The 22309-nt window shown below is 41.9% G+C and overlaps 1 protein-coding gene across 3 annotated transcripts in view; it reads right to left on the bottom strand.

The window, feature by feature from the left end:
• MCU (mitochondrial calcium uniporter) overlaps nucleotides 1-22309 on the bottom strand; it is a 91377-nt gene that overhangs the window by 5505 nt on the left and 63563 nt on the right. For 2 of the 3 annotated variants that reach the window (XM_055801908.1, XM_055801763.1), the window contains exons 2-4: nucleotides 6980-7049; nucleotides 2780-2950; nucleotides 1764-1868 (exon numbers count right to left, since the gene is read on the bottom strand). In XM_055801908.1, coding sequence (XP_055657883.1) covers nucleotides 1764-1868; nucleotides 2780-2950; nucleotides 6980-7049 — 346 coding nt within the window. Of the gene's footprint in view, nucleotides 1-1763; nucleotides 1869-2779; nucleotides 2951-6979; nucleotides 7050-7154; nucleotides 8324-22309 lie in introns of those variants that run through there. The other variant, XM_055801835.1, reaches the window with a different exon arrangement.

The following is a 22309-nucleotide window of genomic DNA, read 5'->3' as shown; positions in this document are numbered from 1 at the left end:
TTGTATTAAAAATTACAGACTAGCCCAGCTTGGCTTGAATCATCACCTGCTCTCAGGGGCTAACAGAAGAGTTACCTTGTTAAAATCCTCACTCTACTTCTCTGGTTTAAGAAGTCCTGTAAGCGTGCGAAGAAACATTCAGGACACTGAGCAGTGGGGTGACAGAGCAGAGAGTAACTTTTTTGTGTGTGTAATATTCAGTCATTTAGATACCCAGACTCAATGGAGAGTTTTCTGTTAAGGTGCTTTTAACAAGACCGTGGAAAAAAAAAAAAAACATCTCTAGTGGAGATCAGTCTAACTCACACTTAGGGGAGAAACAGCACCTCACCCAATGCTGCACTCCCACATAGTAAGGACAAGTGGCTGCACAAAGTTCCCCAAGTCAAACTTTTTTTTTTTTAACTTGGTATTTTTATACTGTGAATAATAAAACTCTAGAACACATTATTATTTTCCTTGCAAAAAGGTCCTTGAAAGCTAACTACATCTACAGAGGAAGATGGCATATATCAGCAGATCTTCCTAGCAATCAGCCAGCCAGGGTAGTCTCAGACCCAGAAGATATGGTCAGTCTCCCGATTTTTGATAGATAACTTGCTTTAACATGTTGCTTTATTCAGGATGGTCAGGATGGTAAAAGGAACATTATCAGTTCCCTCACAGCTTTTGCCTTATGAATGATTTTGTTCACCATCTACTGCTTGAAAGGAGGAAGGCCCAAACACTAGGGAAAACACTCAGATAAATAGGGGAAGGTATTTCCACCATCTAACTTCAAGTGGACATGCAAAGTAAAGTTACAAATCCTTCCTAATCTGGTTGCATGTCTACAGGGCTAAAAACTTTTTTTAGAAACATAACTGCTTGCAAGCTTCACATTATTGCCTGCACTAACAGAAAAATAAGGTAGACAGAAATCCCCCACTACCTGTGAGCCAAGCCAACAAGCAGACCAACATTTCCAAAACTGGTCCTTTTGTTTAAATCCTCAGAGGTAAGTATAGGCATGCAAGAACCTGGTGCTTTATGAAGCCTATAAAGTTGCCTAGGAGAGAGAGTAGAGGACAGATGAAAATACCAAGTTCCTGCTTTTGCCACTAACTCTGGATAATCTCAAAAGCTTCTTGCAAGTTTTCACATCTTCAAAATTACACATGTGTCCGAAGCCCATAATTTAGAAGGATTTTGTTATTGATTCAACATAGGTTTTGAATCAATCCCTTCTTATTTGATTCTAATCAATGTAACCTTGTAATAGCACGGTCTCATTTATTTCATTGTCTGTTAGTTAACAAGGTTTCCAGGTTTATTTGCAGTATTCAAAGTACCACGCTTAATAGGAAACAACATTAACTGTCAGGTCAGGGCACAATTTATTCTTATAAATCAGATAACCTAAGTTTCAATCCAATTCCCACTTTGTACTGTAATCCTTCAGAATGAGTTAAATTTAATTACTTTTCAGTAATCAGAAAAAATATCAGAAAAAAATTGAAATTAAAAGAAATTACATTTCTGCACTTATTCCTCTTACAAGGGGTATGGCTTTGAGCAGAATGAATATTTGCTTTTCATTACTGACTACTCCCATTACTTGGTATCACTAAATTAGACTACAAGGGCAGGAATAGAATCTGCAAGGTTTCCTTTAGAAATAACACTTTGTGTTCTTGAACAAGTTAATAAAGCACACTGCAATTAAACAGGGAAATGAACACTAAGTTTTATTTCTGATGTTTACCAGAACCAAGCTGGTTTACCTCTCTTTGGTGGCCTGACGTGGTATGTGACATCATTAATGATCAGTTTGAAGTCATCCAGCAGAAGCAAATCTATGCCTGTAGAAGAGGCAACACGTGTGCCATCTGTAAGGCAAACAGATGAGTTACTAAAGAGTAGAAACCAAACTGTACCGAAATATGCTGTGGCTAAGTTGCAATGCCATCCCAAGTCCAGTTACTGGATTTCTATGTCTTCCCACAGACGATACTCTTTATCAAGATACTTATATATACTGGGAGACCTTACCTGGCAAATACTAGCTCAGCTACATATGCAGCTGCTTTTCTACATCTTTGGTATTTCGAGCCATCTTATAAAAAGCAGTTCCCTTCATCCCACACACTGTGAATATTTTAATGTTTTGCAATACAATCCACTTAAGTGACCTTCATCTTTCCCCACTGGCATTAGAAATTATTTCAGTCTCTGGTATTGGACAGTTTTGACACCACTAACCTAGCAACACCTTCCTCCCAGACCAAGACCTTTAAGGAAATACCTGCTTTGATGGCACTGTCATAAAGACACCGTAACAATGTTTCAGAGCTTTGGTGGCTATCAGACACAGCAATTGAACAAAACAGTACAATAAGGCTAAGTGAAACATGATTGAGCCTTCATAGCTACACAAGGTACGATTTCCCTTGTACCACCTCTTACCTACTTCCTTACAAACAGATTAGAACATCTAACACAGGTTGTATAGCTAAATAGTAGGAAACTCAGTGCAAACTCCTCCATTAGGACTGATGTCTGTAAACTAATCATTAGGAATGTTTTTCTCCTCCTTCACTCTACAGTCGGATTTCCTTTACAGACCTGATTACACAGGGAGAGCTAACAGCATTCCTCCACTAGGAGTGGCATTTCTACCTTATACTTTTTCAGGAGCGTCAAATAACTCACACCATAGCAAACTTTTACTTAAAAAGCAAAAGGCCAGACAAAAATAGGTGGCAAGTAAGTAAATCAATTAGCTTATAAACAACAGTACCTGCTGAGTAGATGGCAACCCGATCAATTCCTCTGTCTTCTGCTTGCAGCTGTTGTAAGAACACACCAACAGAGTCTGAGATAGGTTTGAGCGTGAACTGGCAGCGTTCACGCCGGGATGGAAGATTCACAGAAATTACAGGTAACCCGTTTTGGTAAACCACTGTCACTTCTACAAAGAAGACAAAAATGTAAGTTTACCATGAAAAATCAGCAGACCTTCTCACATTAGTTCTGTATTTATCCCACAGAGAAAGACAGAGTTATGAGCTGAACGCAAGACAGACTAAATTTGTGGTTCATCTTTTATCAAGAGATAATGCCTATCAAAGGAAAACCAAGGCATGTCAGAGGTTTTCAGTACCATTAACTTGGCAGCATGTCTTAAAACTTTGTGTTTTGTGGAAAAGTAAAAGATACTTACTCTAAACACAATCATGTTTACACCAAAGGCAACATGATATCTAAAAGCCACAACTTGGTAGCACATAATGATTTGGTTTGTTCTTGAGAATCAAAGTATTTTGAACTATGGCAGACAAAACAGCATGCAATTTATCAGGATTTACAGCCCAGAAGACAAAGGCAAACTGTGTATATTAGCAAACATCAAGGAAGGACCTACTTCAAACCTTTTTATTCTTGTTTAGTTCTGCCCTCCTTCTTTGCCGCAAGGCAACAAATATTTAAGACAATAGTCAGGAGTATGAGGTTGTAGGAATAGCACTCCGAGTTTAAGCTTCAAGGTCATTTCATCTAAAATCCATGGGATCAATACACTTTGTACTTCAGAAGACATACATTACTTAGTGGGGTAGATAAAACAACATCTTCCTTTTCTGCCAGGAGCTTTTACAAGAGCATTCTGAAAGGTTTCAGTGCCCCTTTCTAAAATTTTATGGTAGTGACCTATAGGAACTCTAAGCCAGTTATTTTACTGCCAGAAAGACAGCCCACTCTGTGTGCTCTGGGATATCAATACATAGAAAAGAGAAGTTAAAAGTTTGTATGCCCTCTACTGAGTTACAAACAGTCAAAATTTCCCCCAAGTGTAGCAGCTGCCAAGACATAGCAGCACACCTAGAAATGATTCACTTTGGATCGCTACTTATTTGTCTTATGTAAGAATGTAAGGTCATCTTTATTGCACAGAGCATTTGCCATGTCTTAAGCACTGTGCAGTCACACCCACCCACACTGCATCTGGTTTAGTATTGCCACCTGTTGTAGCTTTGGCCAACTACACGAACCACACCATCTACTCAAATAAGTTTAACTCATGTGTTGACATGCTAAGTCAATTTAAGCAGCTAGCATCGAACCTGGTTGGTCAAAGCAAGTAGAAATAGAAGCAAATAATGACATTTGAACTACCAAAGGGAACTATTTCTAAGCATGCCACCGTTCAGGAAGTTTTGCCACCAGTGGCCTTTATATCTCCCTTTTCAGTGATTTGCTGCCAGATGATGAACTTGTTTATCATAGGTTCATTTACATATTAGGACAAGTCTTGGGGCAGCATGCCTTTCCGAAAAGGGAGGCTCATGTATGTTGAGAAAGGATGCACCAAGTACAGTTTTACCAAGCCAGAAGAGTTCTATCAAGCTTTTGAGTTTATTGTCACATGCCTTCATTAATTGAATCATGCATACAAAGGCTTTCCCCGTCCTCCAGGAGATTACTATCCAGTGCTGACAAAGAGGTCCTCGGGTCACCTTGAAGACTAGGTGAAAGTGACCAAGTATGGACATCTAAAATGACTAAAGCATCTTAACAGGCTCCAGTATTCGGAAGCCTATAAATGCCTATTCTCAGGACTCAAACACCTGACAGGATTTTAGTAGCTTTAGTGTTTCAAAGCTTAAAACTGAGACAACAGTTTATTGAAAAAAATAACGCAAACTGCCAATTCATTTAGACAGAATTTCAAGCTCCTTATCAGCAAGTGTTATGACACCAACTATCAGATTTTTGCATTTTTTCACTCAAGTATCTGAGCAAGAGACTGGTAAGAAATAGATAAGCATTAGCTACACTTACGGTAGCAGACTCAGAAGGAACAATCAACACATTTAGAAGCTTAAAATAGCCACTTAAGTATTTACTTTGTTGGTTCTGTGAGCAGCATAATACAGCATTAACTTATGTACTGCTTACATAACCACAAGACATGAAAAACAGTCTTTCTTTAAAATACTACCTTAAGCATACAGGCAGTGAGCCAGTTTATTGCAGAGCAGAAGAGATAATATGTCTGCACCAACACTTCTCCATGTATCCCCACTGGTACAACACTGGGAGCTGAAGCTCCATGACTGCCAGCTTTTAAGTTAAGTGCCTACCAGCACTGCCATATTTTAACCCTCCGCAGACCAGACTGAGACCACAGTGATAAACGCAATAGCTTGGACTGCACCAAGAGTCAGCAGCAGCAGTAGCACACACAAAACCTTTCTCAAGGATTTCCAGCTTAGGTTAAGTGTTAAAGACCAAGTTATTTCCCTTCAGAAGACTGACTCAGTAAGTCTAGAATTACAGCTAATTTATGTTTTCTTTATAAAAAGCTTATAAAAGTAATTTTCTTGCCTAATTCATCAGCAGGAAAGACCATAATTCCAGTTTGATCCTCTCATCACCTCCCACACAAGTAACTTCTGGTCAGATTTTTTATTGCACTGGCGAGGGAAGAACTCAGAGGCAAGTAACAAAAAGAAAAAAATCCGAAGAACGTGTCAATAATACAAACCTAACAGACAGCAACAGACAGCTCCAATAAAACCTACTAACAAGACACTGCGATATGGCTGTCTGCTTCGCTTTCATCTGCTCTGGCAGCCCTGTGGATTGCCTACATGAGGGCAACTACAAGTTACTAAGTGGACAAAGCATTCTGACATTTCACCAATTATAGAGCTAACATTTCAGCTAATCTTCCCTAATTTCAAGCCAGTACTTAAACACATGAGACAAGTAAAAGAAAGTTACTGATACAAGTGTATTTCATTTAATTTTACAGACATCTACAACCTGCCCAGGGATACCGCTAAATAAGACCAGAGAGGATTTAAAAGCTTTACATACTGTAATTAAGTGTGAGGTTGCTTTAAGGTATGAATTCCACCCAAACACCACAAAGTTTTGACTCAACCGTATGTGCATCAGTAACAGATTATGAGCATTTCAGTACATCTCTGTTCTTGCATAGGAATAACTTAAGCAATACCTTAGGCCTAAACAAAGTACAATTTTTTAAAAAGGGTGTGGCCAAAGAATTCTGTGTCCAACATTTACTTCTGGTAAAGGTGAAGTTATTGCAAGAAATAAGAGAAACATTCAAGCACAATATCAGGAGAAGTAAAACAAAATCAGGCAAGTAGCTACACACTTAAGTTATCCTCTCAACCTTACGATGTCCTCGACACTTCTACCTATTTAAGCTTCAGGCTTTATTTTGAGTTCTCCACAGCAGTCATGTTCTCTTTGTGTTTGCACACTCAGTATCCTGGCAGAGAAAGCAACCGTGCCATAAGCATTTACTTTATTAGCTTTCAGGCTTTATTAACAAGCCCTACTGGGGACAGGATCTACTAACCACTTTTGTCAGTCAGCGTAAGTGCTCTAGTCTTTGCGCACAGCATGCAGATGTTAAGCAGGCAGGGATCTCAAAGCTGCTTGCTTCCTCTTTGCAGTTAGAAGTTCCACCAGTGCATTCTTTTGCTTTGTGTTATGACAGCCTTAACAAAAAAGTTTAATGTCTGGGCTGCCCCAAAATTTAAACAAAGGAACAAAACTGCCTTGGCTTCACAACTTATTTGTTGCAGCAACAGTGCTTGCAGCCACTTGAGCAAGTAGCTGGTATTTTCATAACAAAAGTGCAGTTAACAGGGCATACAGCTCCCTGAACAGTAAGCACCACACAGACCTCACTGCTGCATCCAGAAAAAGTCTGGCAAAAAAATTGGACAGTTGCACACAATTACATCTTCCTTTATAATGCTTGCCCAGTTTTGTAAGGACAGTTATTAGACAAATTGACCATTTCCATAATTCTTCTTGACCGACTTTGTTCTCTATCACTTAATTAGTTCAAAATGAGATTACCTCCTAGCCAAAAAAGCCTCAGCCAGAAAAAGGGTCAGGGAACACGATGTAAGTTAGCAAGTGAAAAGCGAACCACAAGTTTCTCTGTGTCAATACTCACCATCAGAGGGCACTACTGTACTGCAATAGACCACTCTCACACTCTGCCAAGGAGAAAGCCTCTGATGCACCTAGAAAATACAAGAACAGCAAAAAGGACAAATGTTCAGTAACGCTTGTCTGGCAGAATCACACCCCAATGCCACCTCCTGACCCCCCTTCCTGCCATCACCTACCCCGACGCTTGTGGCCAGGCATTTCCTCCCATCCGCCGCAGGGGTGACAGCAAACCAGGAGCGCCTGTCAAGAACAGCCCCTTCTCCTACCATCTGTCACTCAGTAGGGCTTCCCCCCTCAGCCAAGTTCACCTCTACACACCTCACGGCCAAAGCACAGAGTTTTAAGTCAGAACGTGTAACAGCACAGCTGCGAGCTTTTTTTTCCCCATTAATGTAAAAAGTATTGGTTAAAGCCACACTGAGTTAATCAGTTCTAAGAAATTAGACTACTATGCAGACATGGAAAGTCGAAGTAACACGAAAGCATCAGTCTTCAAAGGTGAAAAAAAAGTTTTAGCATAATAATGGGGGAGGGTTAGGCAGTTGCGGATTAAGAGGTTCTCTTCGGTTGTTTTCTGTGCTGACATATATTTCCTTCTCACCCTTACAGAAGGCATCGAAACTCTAAGCTACAAGTAGTAAACATGCCTGTTCACAGAAGAACAAATTGTTCAAGATAAAAACAAAAATTGTTATACTGAGCTATAAATAAAAGCCCAATAAAAAAGTGCACATGAATGGTTTTTATGTTCTACAGTTTTGGCAAGGGACTAATTTGTTCATGAAAATCTAAAATCAGACTGATTTAAAGTCTGCCTTCTACGACTAAGTTATACTAGTCATATACTAATCCTCCCCCAACAGTGAAATTACAATTCCAGCATAAAAGCGCCCAATTTTAAAAAATAATACAGTGCAACACCAGGTCTCATCTGTCAATGGTGCTATAAACTTCAGTGACTAGCTCTCAGATTCTTCAACAGTTGCAGTCCAATATGGGCATTCCTGTGGTCTGAGATTTTTGTCTTTTGTTGATTTCTAAAATACAGCTGCCAAACTTGAATTTCTATAAATTATCTCACAGGTAGGGCTTGTTTTTAAAGCAAATTTCAATGTAAGTTTGCTAACAAAACCCAGGCTGTTGTTTCATTGCCAAATTGTCCAGACATCTGTATTTTGTGAGGTTGCTTTCAATAATCTTCTTAAAATAGCTTTATCTGCTACTTAACTTTTCTTCCAAAGCCTGCTATGCAAGTCTAGGATAGTTACAACTGCAGTAGTCTGTCTTGAAAGCAGGACCTATGGACCAGGTGGTCAATGAATTTGCAGTTCTGGAAATTCACTCTCCTTTGTGCTGTATTTGCACGCCTTCTCAGTCTTGACAATGAAAATCAGTCAAGTCATTTGCAGTTTTCCTCCTTGCAACTGCATTTTCAGCTTCCCACAGTCAAGTCAAACAGGCAACTAACAGGAAAAGAGAACTGGGCGTTAAGCAGCTGTAACTGAAGTTAAGTGGGAAGCTGTATGTTTTGGCAAAAACAATGTTGCACACACATGCCCCCTAATATGTGTTGGGAACCAAAAGGCAAATTTACGTTTTTACATTTGAAAAATATTAAGTCATCTGGACTGACAAACACCCCTGTGTGCCACTGCTTAGCAACCAGGAACCCACTCCACCTGAAGAGGTTTAAAACTCAAAACCACCCCACACACAAATACAGCTTCACATCCTGGACAAATCAAGATCTGCTGTCTTGAGATCATAATTGTATTATGAAAAAAGTCAGGAGCTTCAGTGAGCAGAACCTGCACCACATGTAAGTCACTGTTCAGAACCAAATTCTACCCGAGGAGGGGAAGCCTCTATAGGAAGTTTAAACTTATTGTAGTTGAAAGTAGCAACTTCAATTTTTAACCCTTCCAAAAATACTATCAGATCAGATACAATAGTAAGTGGGCAGAATTTATACAGATAGACACAAAACATCCTGCCAGACAGTACTACCACAGAGCACTGTTTATATGCTTGTTCTACCCGATCCCATGGCAGAGCTGGCGCTTTAGATAAGTGCTGTTCACTGCTTTACTCTTCCCTCTTACGTGGCACTAATCATCTGTTTTTGAAGCACTGCACATCAAGAGTCTCCCTTCCTCTCAGATGTGCCAAGGCAGCCCAAAAATTCAGTAGCAGTTTTCAGCAAATCCTAAACCCCACTAAACCCAGCATTTACCCCCCTGCAAAATAGCTATATAACCAAAAGATATTACCGGCTTGCAACGGCAAAGACATCACCTTAAGGCCATGACTATTTAACAGGTAGAAGCTAGCTCCAGAAGTCTCCCACCCTCACACAATAGAGGCAAGAATAGGGGAAAAGGCAAGAAAAAAAGTTAAAGAATAGGGTGTTAGGTGACTCATCAAAAAGCCGAGGTGTCCCTAGGTTTTACCTCTTCGATAATTCTTTTACTGCGATTGAGATCTGAACCAACCGTTTCATCAACCCCACAGCACTATGCTGACATTACATTTTACAGGAAGAGACACTGGTTAAACTACACATATCTGTCATTCCTGCAGTTCGAACTGTGCCTTGCGATACATGCTCTGTCAGAATTCTCTTATCTAAGAAAATTGTCTCTGTTGGTTAGGAAAAGAAAAAAAATGAACAAATGAACTCAAAGTCAGCAGAGACCTAAATATCATCTTCTGCCATCCAAGGTTAGCAAGAGCTTAAGGAATCATGAAACATTTTTTTCTTCTTTAAGGGAAGCTGTTATTTTAAAATTGAGATGAGAGAATTATCTGAACCCTTTATCTGATGCCTGCAATTCAACAGCTTTATGCAGAAATGTTCCAGAAGGCTGAAGCTCAGGACTGAAGCAGTGTGGGTCAGAGAAGAGAAACTTGTTCCAAGCTTTGCTGACCAGATCTCAAATTGTTTGCCTGCCGACAAACAAATGGATGACAGCTCACTACTTCAGCAATGAAATGTGCAATAATTACACCCAGGTTGAGACAGACTTGTCCAACACAATAAGGGACATTTGGAGCGTGAGAAGCACCAAAACTAGACCACTGAAATTAGAAGCTTTAAGCACCAGAATAACTTTCTGGGTCTCAAGAGAACATATGCAGGAATTCACTTTTCAGAGTCATTAAATCCTTTGTTTCAACGTTAAGAGGCTCAGGGGTATGCAGCTTTGCTCCCAGAATTATTATGGGAACAAGGCCAAAAAAGGAAGGGGGGTGGGGGGTGGGGGTGGGGAAGGGAAATTCTTTTGTCTAAGAGTAACACTTCAAAAAGCCTTGTCCAGGTCTACATCGGACAATCCAAAGGTAAAAATTAACAGCATCTCTATAGGTCCTAACATAGCTATTTCAATTCCAGATGGGTGACAAAGTTAATCAAAGGCCTTCTCAAAAAAAAACCCAACCCCAAAACAGTCTTTTAGCTACCAGCAAGTGCTCTCTGATAGGAAAAGATGGAACAATCTGCCAGAACTCGTTTGCCATTTTATATTATCATTGATGATAGAATGGTAACAACTTAGGGGTACCAGGACTCCAGACTCTAATGAAAATCAGAAAAGTTGTCCAGAAAGAAACCAACACTCCAAGCATGGAAAAAGATTAGTATCTTAACCTAGAACACGTCTAAAACATGCTGCTAACTCATTAGCTGGAGTACTAGTGCAGCAAAAGCTGCAGAGATTTTGTGAAAACCAGAGCACTCTCCATGTAAAAATTTCTTTCCATGAGTGAAATCTAGAAGAGACACATTTGCAAGTGCCAGCTGTAACATCCATTTCAGCATTTATGAAAAGCCTCCTTTAGATAAGGCTGCCTTAAGTCAGTAGTGAAGCAGCTCACCTTTTCCAACAAGCAACAGCTACTTTCCTCCCTACCCTGACTTTCACAGCATGAAAAACTGGATGTCCTTCCTGGCTGTAACAGTGCTTGTCCTAAAACCTCCTGGACAGCATCTCTGTGACAAAAATTGCTGCAAGCTTCCTCAAGCAATCACAGCAACCCAAACCACCCACCCGAAAAGTGCTGAAGAGCTCCATTTATTGATCTTTCCCTCACTTCAGGGCTCCAGCTACTTCTACTCCTGTACTCAGTCTGTGACACTGATCTCTCCAGAACAGTACTTTCATCTTAAGTCATTGGGTCCTGTTTTGTCCTCCGATTTTGCTTCCTCCTCTTATCAGCCATGTTTGCAAAGCAGCGAAGATGCAGAGTAAAACAGCGTTCGGACCAGAAATCTGCTGTTCAAGCTCCATGATGTGGATTAGCTCATCAAAGCAGCTAATATTTTTGCACCACTACATATGCTCCTACTGGATGTAAGTACATGTAACTGTGGCCAGCTGCCCAGCCAGCTGCTCTCTCACTCCTCAACAGCACAGGAGAAGGCAAGATGAAACAGCTCATGGGTCAGGATAAAGGCAGGGAGATCACTCAATCATCACTGACATGGCAGACTCAACTAGGGGAACCACAGTTTAACACCAATTAAAGCAGATAATAAACAGAAATTAACACACCTTCTCCTCACTCCACCCCTTTTTCCAGGATCCAACTCTCCTTCCCCCACCATGAGGGGTGGGGGGGAATGGACATTCCTTCTGGAAAGATCCACAGTAGCCCATGGAGGACACCAGGATGGAGTCTGCCCTAGAACTTCCGCTCCCTCCTCCCACCTCAGCGCTTGCAGAGCTGTTCCTCACACTTTTTTCCTCATGCCTCTCCTCTTTCCAGCATTTTTCCCCTTTCTGACCTCAGATTCCCCAAGGCACCAACAGCAAGGCCGAGGGGCTGGGCTGCGCCTCACCAAGGGCCACCAGAACCAGCTGGAACCAGCCTGAGGCAGCCCCAGCCTCTCCTCAGAGACCCCCCTCAGCGCCCGGGCACCCAACACAGCAACTACTAAAGCAAAGTTTGCAAATGAAGTCCTTCAAAGATGAAGGAATGTAGGGCTCTGAGCACAGGCAGGACCTTTTCAGCCCTCTGACATGAAGGACGCCTGCAGCAGTCCTTCATGTGGGCCTGAGGACAGCAAGGGGGCAGGGAGAAGACCTGACAGCAGGCCTCATGCCCACAGTACCATCAAAGAGAGGTCCTGCTGCTGCCAGCACCCGGGCACAGCTCTGCTAATTTCAGATGCCTTCTTCAGCATCTTCCCTGGCTTCCTCAGAAACCTTTGAAGAGATAAAAATGGGCCAGTCTGGCATGAGAGATCTCTGCCTGCATCTCTCACCCCCTTCTTCACCACCTCCATTCTTTTGAGGCATCTGGATGCCTTGGCCCACTTCCAGGATCTCCGTTTAGGAAAAAAAGAAAGTAAATCTCAATCTTCCTCTGAAACTGAACCCAGCTTTACCAGGGATTTCTTCAACAAATCAGTAACCCTATATGGAAGACGTCCTCCAACATTTTGCTATGGTCTCCAGATACATCTGCATAGTAAATTCTAAGTGATGTATCTCCTTCAAGGCACCCACCTTGCTTCTGTCTGAGAGCCTGGTACACAATAAAACAGAACTTGCTCTTGCAAGGGTAGCACTCACACCACACCCGCAGCTCTCTCACAGCAAGCTGACATGCAAAACCCCAAACATTTGGCCAGAGAGGAGAATGTGGCGGGGAAGGCCCTTAGACCTAGGAGCTGTTTTCCTGCAACAGCCCTACAGGCACCATAGCAGAAGAATCCCACAGCCCTGAACACTATTTTCTACCCAGTTTCCAGCAACTTCAAACTGCTGCCTTTTTAAACCATACAGCTTGTCTCCCAGAACCCAAGCACTTGCATGATTAAATCCCACTGGCTTGAACTCATTTCTTTCTCTTTGCCAGTATGACCTTGCTCACATCCCACTCAAGAGGTCAGATTTTTTTCCCCAAAAAGAACATTTCACACCCACTCCCTCCACAGGGCAATGTTTCTGCAGATGAAGGTCAAGCAAATGAGAACCTGGCTGAAGTGCAGTGCTGTTCCTCTTTGATTTTGTTTAGCTTTTTTGTTTTAAAATCAGGCTTAGAAGATGGACACAAAAAAGGCAATGTCAATACAATGTGGGAAGTGTTAATCTCTGCATTTGGAAGCACTTTGTACGACCTACACGTTAGCAAATGGTCTTCATTTGCCACACTTTTCATTCCTGTCTGAATTTTCTCTTCTTCCAGCACCAGTACAGAGCTTCATCACATCTGCTAGGAAAGGAACATAAACAGGAGGTGAGCTATAAATATTCCCTTCTCACCCTGCTTCCTTTGCCCATCTGCGTAAAAAGAAACAGGTAATACACAGAGTCCAGGAAGAGGGGGGGGGGGGGGTGGGTAGGAGGAAGGAGATTCACTCTTTACAGAAGGAGGTGGGGGTAGGGGAGTGGGGAGGAAAAAAAGGATGAAGCAAGTGATCTTCATTCTTCATTGCACCTTTCTCCCAGGCATTACTGCTGCTGTGGAGATGCTGCAACAATGAGTCTTGTAACAGGTATATCACGCTTTTGATGGCTTTATTAGAGCCTCTTGGTGCACAAGAGGGAAGAAGTAGTAATGAAAGAAAAAAGATAACAGACATGTTAAGCCCATTGGTCAAGCAGTCTCTACCGCTTCTAAAACATGTGCTTCCCTTGCCATCATCCACATCGTTCTTCCCCCAACAAACCCACCAAAACCCCAAACGCTTCCTCAGTCTACATTCTTAATTTTATTGCACATGTAAACAACTTAGAGAATTACAGTATTTCTACTTTACTTTAAATAGATTATAGACACAGTACACCAGACCATCACACTCCCTCTTTCATCCAAACTTCACGCAGTCCTTCCTACCTCTAGCAAGCAATGCAAACCAGGGCTGGAACATCCATCTCCCTTGCAGTTTGTGAAGCCAGATCAGTTTCACTATGAAAATAGTCTTGCTTTGCTTGAGTAGGATTGTTTGAATTAAATTTCTTTAATACAGCCCTTACAGTTACTTGAATAAGGCTGAGAATTTTAATTGCCCTCCATTCTGAAAGCTTGCAACACCAAAACCAAGCAGAAGACCACGATACATTTAATCCTGTGTTAGCTTTGAAACCTGAACACAAAGACAAGGCAAACCTGAATTCCCTTCCTTAATTTCCAGATTCATTACTGAATCTTCCTGTATGAAAAGGATGATACCTCTCTTCTCAAATTTAAGTGGCCATCAACCCTGGTTTAAAAAGCAGTTTCAAGAATTTAGTGCGTTCTGATCCCACAGATTTCAGAGTTCATGATTTCTGTCTCCCTCTGCCACCCACAGCTGAAAACTGTATAACCAGAAAGAAGGAAACAGAGGGACTCCCCTCAGCAATTTGCCCACAGCAGCTTACTGTTGTCTTGTTATTTTTCTTTCTTCCTCTAGCACTTATCAGCCCCATTAGGCAATTACTTTTGTCTCTGTTACAGCCAGTTTAAAAGAAGAGCTCTTAGTCCTCTTCTCCCACCTTGCTGCCATACTGCATAAATAACTTCCTCATGAGGAAATGGCAGCTTACTGACGCATGCCTAGCATTTAAAACATCAAGAATGAACAATAAGCACAGTTATGAAGTGAGATTTCCACAGGTGCATGGAAATTCCTTCTGCCTCCATGCATGCTGGGGAACAGCCAACTTGCACTGGTTTTCCAGGGAAATAAACTCAGAAACGAAGGAACCTTGCTTTCAGCTCTTGAAAAGAAACAGCAGGCTCTTGCAGACTTCAGAGTCGATGCCAGAATACATACAGCTTCAAAGAAGCTGCACATTCAAATAGAGGTACAACATTCTGCAAGCCATGGCAGCCCAGTACATCCCAGTGCTGGGGGAGTCCTACACCATAAATTCCCTGCTCATTTGCCCACAGAGAAGAACATAGAAAAAAAAAAATTCATCTCTCTAGCTAACCTTACTTGGATTTGGTCCAAAAAGGGACCTCATGGAACAGAAATGTTAAGTACTCCATGGAGGCATGCCTCAGACAGTAAGAGGTAGTTCTTCCGTACCCACAAAGTCACTTCAAGTCAGTCCATGCACTGAAGACAGAAAGTAGCTCTTTTTCTCAGATTACGAGCCTTACAAGGCAAACGTGGAGACTGAATTAGCTTCAGGATTGAATCCTTTACAAGGCACACTGTTCAAGATTTAAGAATTGGCCAGGTTTCTTCTACAAGAAATACTGAAGTGCAGGATGCTCAACTTGGCACACATCTTCACTTTCTACATTGTTTGCCTCAGTTCACTACCAGGTGCGATTAGTGCAGTGTTTAAAAAAAAATAATAATAAAAAAAAAAATCAATCCTTTCACTAGTCTCACAGACATCATCAAGCCCTGGAAAAATCGTCCCTTTGGTTAAGGGTGGATGCCTGACATTTTTCCCCTAGATACATTATTTGCCATAAGGATTGTTACTGCACAACTCTGGCTTCTAAATCACTTACGTTCCCTGGCAAGTTAACATCATATGAGAGCAACAGAAGAAAATGAAAAAAATGCCAACAAAAATATATAAATATTTTAAAGCCATTAAAGAACGTAATCTCATTGTGCTACCAGACCACAGTTCAAGGAAGCTTACGTGCAAAGTTAATATCCCTAATATGTTAATGTTTAATATCCTTTAAGGTAACGCTGTACCTTGTACCTGACAACTTTACAGGGTGGCCTCCCACCTCCGCCCTGAAAGATGAAATGCTGCACTGCTCACCTACTGCATGCCACAGGTATATGCCTAGAGAAGGCAACTCAACAGAAGTTAAATGCAAGTGAAAGGCAGCACTCTGCAGAGGCACACCTTCACTGACATACTAATGAAGTGCAGTAAGAACACCAACACGCTTATTTTGAACCCTATGTTTAAATAGCATGTTAAATGCAGTCTTGAAGGTTTCCCAGTTCAGCTTTCCGCAGCTCTTCTCACCTGGCCTCTCTGCAAGAGGACAAATTAGGAAACTAGGGTTGATCCCTTCCGTACAACACAAGGAACAGCCATATGGTACCCTGTAGCATTCTGCATATGGTTTCGGAAACACCAACTGGGCAGTACTTCCCAAGCTCCTCAACACTGTTGTACTATAGTTCCACTCTGGCTAGGGAGTGCACAGAACAGACACTCTGCATCCTCCAGAGCAACAGGACTAATCTGTGGGACTGCTCCCCACAAACCCCTGTTCCCAACCCTGGCAGCAATTGGGTCTGACGAACTCCAGTGCCCACAGTGACCACTTCATCATCAGCCGTCTCTGGAAAGATAAGGAGGACAGACACAGAACAAAGGTTTTTGTTTAACTGACCATTGATAAAGGGAAGGGCTGTAACAGCATCTCCTAGCAGCACTCACTAGCTCAAAGCTACTAATTTCAGCATCTCCTGCATGGAATTACTGTGCCACAAAGTCACTGAATACCGTGATTATTCTTAAATGCATGAAAGCATGACAGAGGCACTAACAGCTAAACAAAGCTTCAGGAAAGCTAACACCTGAAGTTGATCATTTCATCTGACAGCCAGTGCCATCCTTGGAGCAAGGTCAGTCAAGTCCATCACCCCTTCAGGCTGAAGGCCCTCACGAAGGGCTGCTTCTCCCCATCAGGTGTCACTGCAGAGCCTGTAGCCAGGCCATCCTCAGCACTAATTAATCCCGTCACTTCCTGAACCTCCCTCCTCTATTTTAGGGAAACTAGCTGAAATAGGGTTTATCAACACGTGGACTATGCACAAACACGCCTTTAGATTATATAATAAGTCAATGCATCCAAGTTAAATTACTAGTTAAAGAACTTAAAGAAAACCAGACCAAAACCTCTACTACGTGCTTTCAATGGTTATCAAACTATCCACTGCCAGCATCCGTGATAAACTAGGATTATAGGGGAGCATTATGAAAGGTGTTCCCCAGATATTTAGTTCTAGTTTGGTTCTCTGTTTAATTGAAATTTTTTTTCATTGTTTCAATTCGAGTATTTTTCTTGTTTTGCAAATCCAGAACATCTACTGTGTTTATACCTTTAACTATCTAAAAATTTCTCCTGTAGAAATTCTGTGGCTTCATTGGAAGAATAAAACACAAGGAAGACCCAACAGAAAACAAATCAGTCTCCAGCAGCCAGTCCTGAAAAGCCAGTTGAAACTACTTGCCCAATTATAAACTGTAAACCACACAAAGATACACAAGCTACAAACGGTTTGCTGTTCATACTTCTGTCCAACATAAACACAGAGAATTAATTAATATTAAAAGACTGAAAAGTCTTGGAAACAAATCGCTAGAAAAATGACCATTCTTCTAGTATTAAGACAATTTAAGAATCAACAACCCTGGGGAAAAGAGATTATCCTGGGAGAGGAAGATTTGAAATGGAAAGTAATGGGAGGACTTTGGCTAGGATACTTCCTTAAAGCTTTTCCAAATCATTTAAAATGGACTAAAGATATTGTGATGCGTGTTCAGTGGCCTACAAGGCAGCAATTTACAATTTGGCTCTGAATTATAAAAGCTGTCAGAGACACCTTTACAGTTTGTGTTTTCATTGACACTCTCAGCTAGTTAATGAAAAATTAAATCATTCTTCTCAGGAAAATCAAATATACATATGAAACAGAGCAAAAAAGTCTCCATGGAAAAACAAAGAGACAGGCATCAAGTTAAGGACTCCAAAACATATACATTCCATCTAAGCAAGGAGCCTGGGTCAACTCATGCAGAATGGGATCTCTCTCCTATAGGATATTCGATATAACAAAGGAGTTCAATAGGAACTCTCCACACTTTCCAAGAACCTTTTCAATGCTTTTTCACTGCAGTAAATAGAGCTGGGAACCGGGACTTTTCCTTTGATCCAGTGCTAATTATTAAAGTTCTTTCAGTCTTGAATACCAGGTTTCTCCTCCTCTACGGGGATATTCTCAAGAAGCCAGAGAGCCCCTGTCTGCCACCACTAAACTGTACCGCCTCACACACATCTGCAGCCTGTGCTAAGGCAAGTTGGGTAAAACCCCACTCAGTTTCCCAGGTATGTACATCTCCTTCCACCAACTTCATCCCCTGCCTTGGTGTCAGACAGCAATCAAAGAGCCCCAAACCTTCCCGTTACAACCACCCGGTCATGCAAGCAAGCTGTTACAGAAGCCACAACACTGGAGACAAGTTAACACTTTTATTTGGTCATGCTATCTGCATTACAGGGACTTTGCATGCACAAGTGAGAACAGGCTCAACACACCAGAAGATCTATCAAGACCTTCACCAGGACCAGTCAGTCAGTTTGGGTCATTCCTTAATGAGAAAGGCTGAAGTCCTACACACTAAGGCCACTTTCCCGCTTTAGGATGGCACCATCTTAAAAGAGGTCAGAGTTCCCCTCCAAGTCTTGCTGTAGTCTTCTTTTGGCTGTATGGATTGAACTTAACAATGAAGAGTGCAAGTTTACACAGCTGACACACTGGTAGGACTCTACCTTGTTTTCAAAGCTTGTGAAGTCTGCTGGGTTCACAGTTCCGCAGTCCTGCACCTGCACCAAGGCACAGTTTGCAATCATCTCCAGGACATGTATCAACAAACTTAATATCCAGCCATAAAGGAGTGATTCAGGGTTCGGACTCAGTTATAATCAGTTTCTTTCATCCCTGCCTGCTTATGCTACTTCACTGATGGATGAACTAGATCAAAACAACTTGTAAGCCAACCACAATTAGCTGTCGCAGCTGCTAGTCATGGTTATTTCCAACTGTATCTACTAAAGGCTTGCATGCCCAGAAATATTCTCGTGAGACACTGAAAGCAGATTCCTCTTTTCACAGTATTTTATTTTTATGGGGTTTTAGTATAGACCCAGCTTATTACTAAAACAAGACAAAATGCAGCAAGGTGTTACTAGTTAAGAGGTCAGGTACAAGGCCCAGACACTCCCAACCAAACAGTTTATCTCTGCAGAGATTAAGTCTCCTGACAGCACTCAAACCAATTCAGATAGCAAGCCAAGTGGCTTTCTCAGCACAAGAATGAGAACACATTAGCCGTTGAGAAAGCATTAAAAGAATTACTAAAATAGCTTGCTGTAAGCAGTTTAAGCGGTTGTCCAGCTGAATACCAGATAATTCCATAAAAAAGCTGGGGGTGGGGAGGGGGGGATCTGTGGGAAAACAGACCACTCTTTTAGACACCACCAATAATACTTACATCAAGTCCAGATTAAACATGAAAGACCACTAATTTCTGAGGGAGAACAGTCATGATGGAAACCCAACACACACAAAGCATGGCTTGAACAGCAGTAGCTAAGATGCTCATAGAGCAACAAGACAGAAGGAACACAGATCACATCCTTGCTACAACGCTGCACGGCAGAGCAGGACACTGCATCAACTGCAAACCGTATTATTTTTTTCAGGAACAGGAAAACACAGCAAAGCCACTCAAGAGTACATCCCACATGGATGAGAAGACGACATGGCTTGTCCACAGACAAGCACAACTTCTGTAGCAGCATTTGGAATAACCTTGTGCTATTATCAATCAGGAGGTTGTAGAACAAACAAAAATCCTTTTACCTTGCCCTTTCTCAGAGAGGCCACAATGCACCTGAGTGTTTTGAAGTTAGAGGCAAATGTCTCATCTCTAAATTGTGCTCCTGTAAGCGAAGAACATAATTTCCCCGCCCCCCCCAAGATAATCATTAAGACCAAGTTACAGTTGCAAGAGTTTGAATGCAGCCTGCAGTCACGCATGGGATCCTCCTCTTAGGACAAATTTCTTTTCCACATTAGAAAACAAGGAAGATGCATTCCAATATGCCTACAGACAAGAGCAACACAATTCAAGTTCACCAGATTTTTTTGGTGGCACTGAGAGGTTCTCAGCATGCAACAGCTAAGAAGGCATTTATGAAGTTCACCTTTATTGGAAACACCAGGAAAACTCTTCCAGCCTTTTCTGAAACGAGACCATGGCCAATCTTAAGTTGTCTCAAGTCCTCTGCGTACATCAGAGGGCTGCTACCATCATGTACTTCAGAACACCACAGTATGTCAACTTTTTAATAACTATAACAGAGTTTTATTTAAAAAGTTTTCTACAAAAGTTTTATTCAACAGAGTAACAGTTTTACAGGCTAGAGTCTAGTCTGTTAGTGGTCATTGATCAGGAAACACTTGTGTGGCTGTTGTGAAACATTTTCTCATGGTAAGTGCCATTTGTTATTCATACATACAGTATACTTAACAATACAGAAGCAAGTTTGACCAACCAACGCTACCAGTAATAAGTCTGATCAGTAATAACTGCTGTTCTCCTGACCTCCTTCCTTGCCTATCTTAGGAAGGGAAGATGGATTTAAAGTTAGAGCATTAAAGCACCAAGACCCTTTGGGTTACCCAAAGGCTTGCCAAAACCTCCATCCTCCGTATCACTGAAAAAGTAAGAAGCATCATCTCCAAGTCCACTGAATAACCCCCACCCTTTTGATTTTGAGGTCTAGTGGGAAAACCCATTGACAAGTTTGTAGGAAAGCATGTGGCAGTTGAGGGGACTTCTGGGAGAGTTCTCCCACACACACTTATTATCCTTAACTCCGCTAATTTGAAACTCCTGTTTTGGCATTCTGCATCTTCCAGGCAGAAAGTCTTGCCTAACGAAGATTAAATACCTGGTTTCACTAAAGCCACAAGATCTTTAGGAAAGCACCCTGTACAAACTACCCTTCTTACCAGAGTCTCAGATCTGTACGTCATCTCCCTGGACAGAGGTAGCTCCTATGCTGTTTAACCCCTATGCCCCCGCCAGAAGTCAGAGCAGGAAGTCAGAGCACTCCTCCTCCCTGCTGGCTGAAAGCCACAAGCATGCCAGGCCAGCTCAGCTTCACACTGTGGTGCTGCTACTTCGGTGATCTGCATTACAGGCGCCACTGGCATCACCGTCCCTTACTGCATACCAAGACACTGGCATTAGCTGCAGGAGTGCCTGCGAACATTTCTGTCACAGCCACCTCAACACTACCAAGTCACAAACAAGCCCCTGCAGTTCTGTAGAGGTCCACTTTGGATCCTTCTGGGGATGGGGAGGTCTACAGCGAGGTACACCCTACTTAAAAGAATTGCACAGAAGAATCAACACCTCTGACACTTGCTAGCTTAGACAGCAGCTTATTTCTGGGGAAATACAAGTACTCAGGGACTTTGTATAAAAGGAAGTTAGGAAGATAAACAGGAAAAAAAAGAGCCTGCATAGCCAAAACCAGATTTCAATAGGCTTTCCCACACTATTTTCAGCCCAGCAAGAAGCTTAAAAATGCTCATTCTGATCTGGCTAGAGGTAACTCATATAAGTGTCAGGCTCACCTTAACAAGGTGACTCGAACTGCCTTTTATGCTCCAAGCCTTCTCTGAATTGCATTTAAATGTAATCTCTTTCCCTGCTTCCCTCCTCCCCCCATAAGCCAGGATTTCTTTGATTCTCAGTGTAATTAGGAGATAATTTTAACTCTGTCACCAGATTGATTGCACTAGTGCTTAACTGCACTATTAAGCAAATCATTAGCTGACATGTGGTACCTTTTCCATCTGACAGAGCAATGCTCAATTGCTCGATAAGTGGGGAAGAGGGGGGGAGAACTCGAGCAAAACAGCTACCACTGATCCTTAAGACTGCACTGGCAAGTGACCACAGCTGTTAAAGCACTGCTTGGGGAACCACATACACTTTGTCATTAACAATGGAGGCAAGACAAACACCCTTAACTTCAGTCCAACCTGTCTGGGATCCTGCATCCAACGTCACCTGCAAAGGAAATCACAATCAGATACTGGAACCACCACTGGGTAACTTCAGCAGCACTTCTGTGCCTAGAAGTTTTAACAGACAGACAAGTACAAGACCATCAATTTTCTGTATCTGAGCACCAACTGTGCAGAGACCCTTCCTACTTCATTTTTACAGCCCTGAGGGTCTGAGACTTCTTGTAATGTGTTCCAGCAAAAGATACTAGAGCCCATCAGCTCCCACTCCGAAATGCTGCTGTACAGGTTTATCAAGTTAGGAGAAGATTAGCATGTTCAGTCACTCACTGCTACCTGAAAAAGGCTCCTGTGCCTCACCTCTATTTAGAAGCCAACTAATTCAATGAACACAAAGGCAGTACAGGGTCTACTCAGAAACTTATTTCAAAAGACATACAACAGCTGGCTAAGGTCTATGAAGGGAATCTTTTTCCACCTATTCCACCTAGTGATTCCTTCAAGGATCCCAAATTAAATAGTCAAGTAAACAGTAAGAAGTCATTGTGCCCAAATTGACTGTTAGAGCATCAAGGAGTCAAACAG

Source organism: Falco peregrinus, chromosome 1 (genome assembly GCF_023634155.1).
Source record: "Falco peregrinus isolate bFalPer1 chromosome 1, bFalPer1.pri, whole genome shotgun sequence".
Taxonomy (NCBI): Eukaryota; Metazoa; Chordata; class Aves; order Falconiformes; family Falconidae; genus Falco; species Falco peregrinus.
The sequence above is the reverse complement of the archived record's forward strand: the minus strand, read 5'-3'. Positions and strand labels throughout refer to the sequence as shown.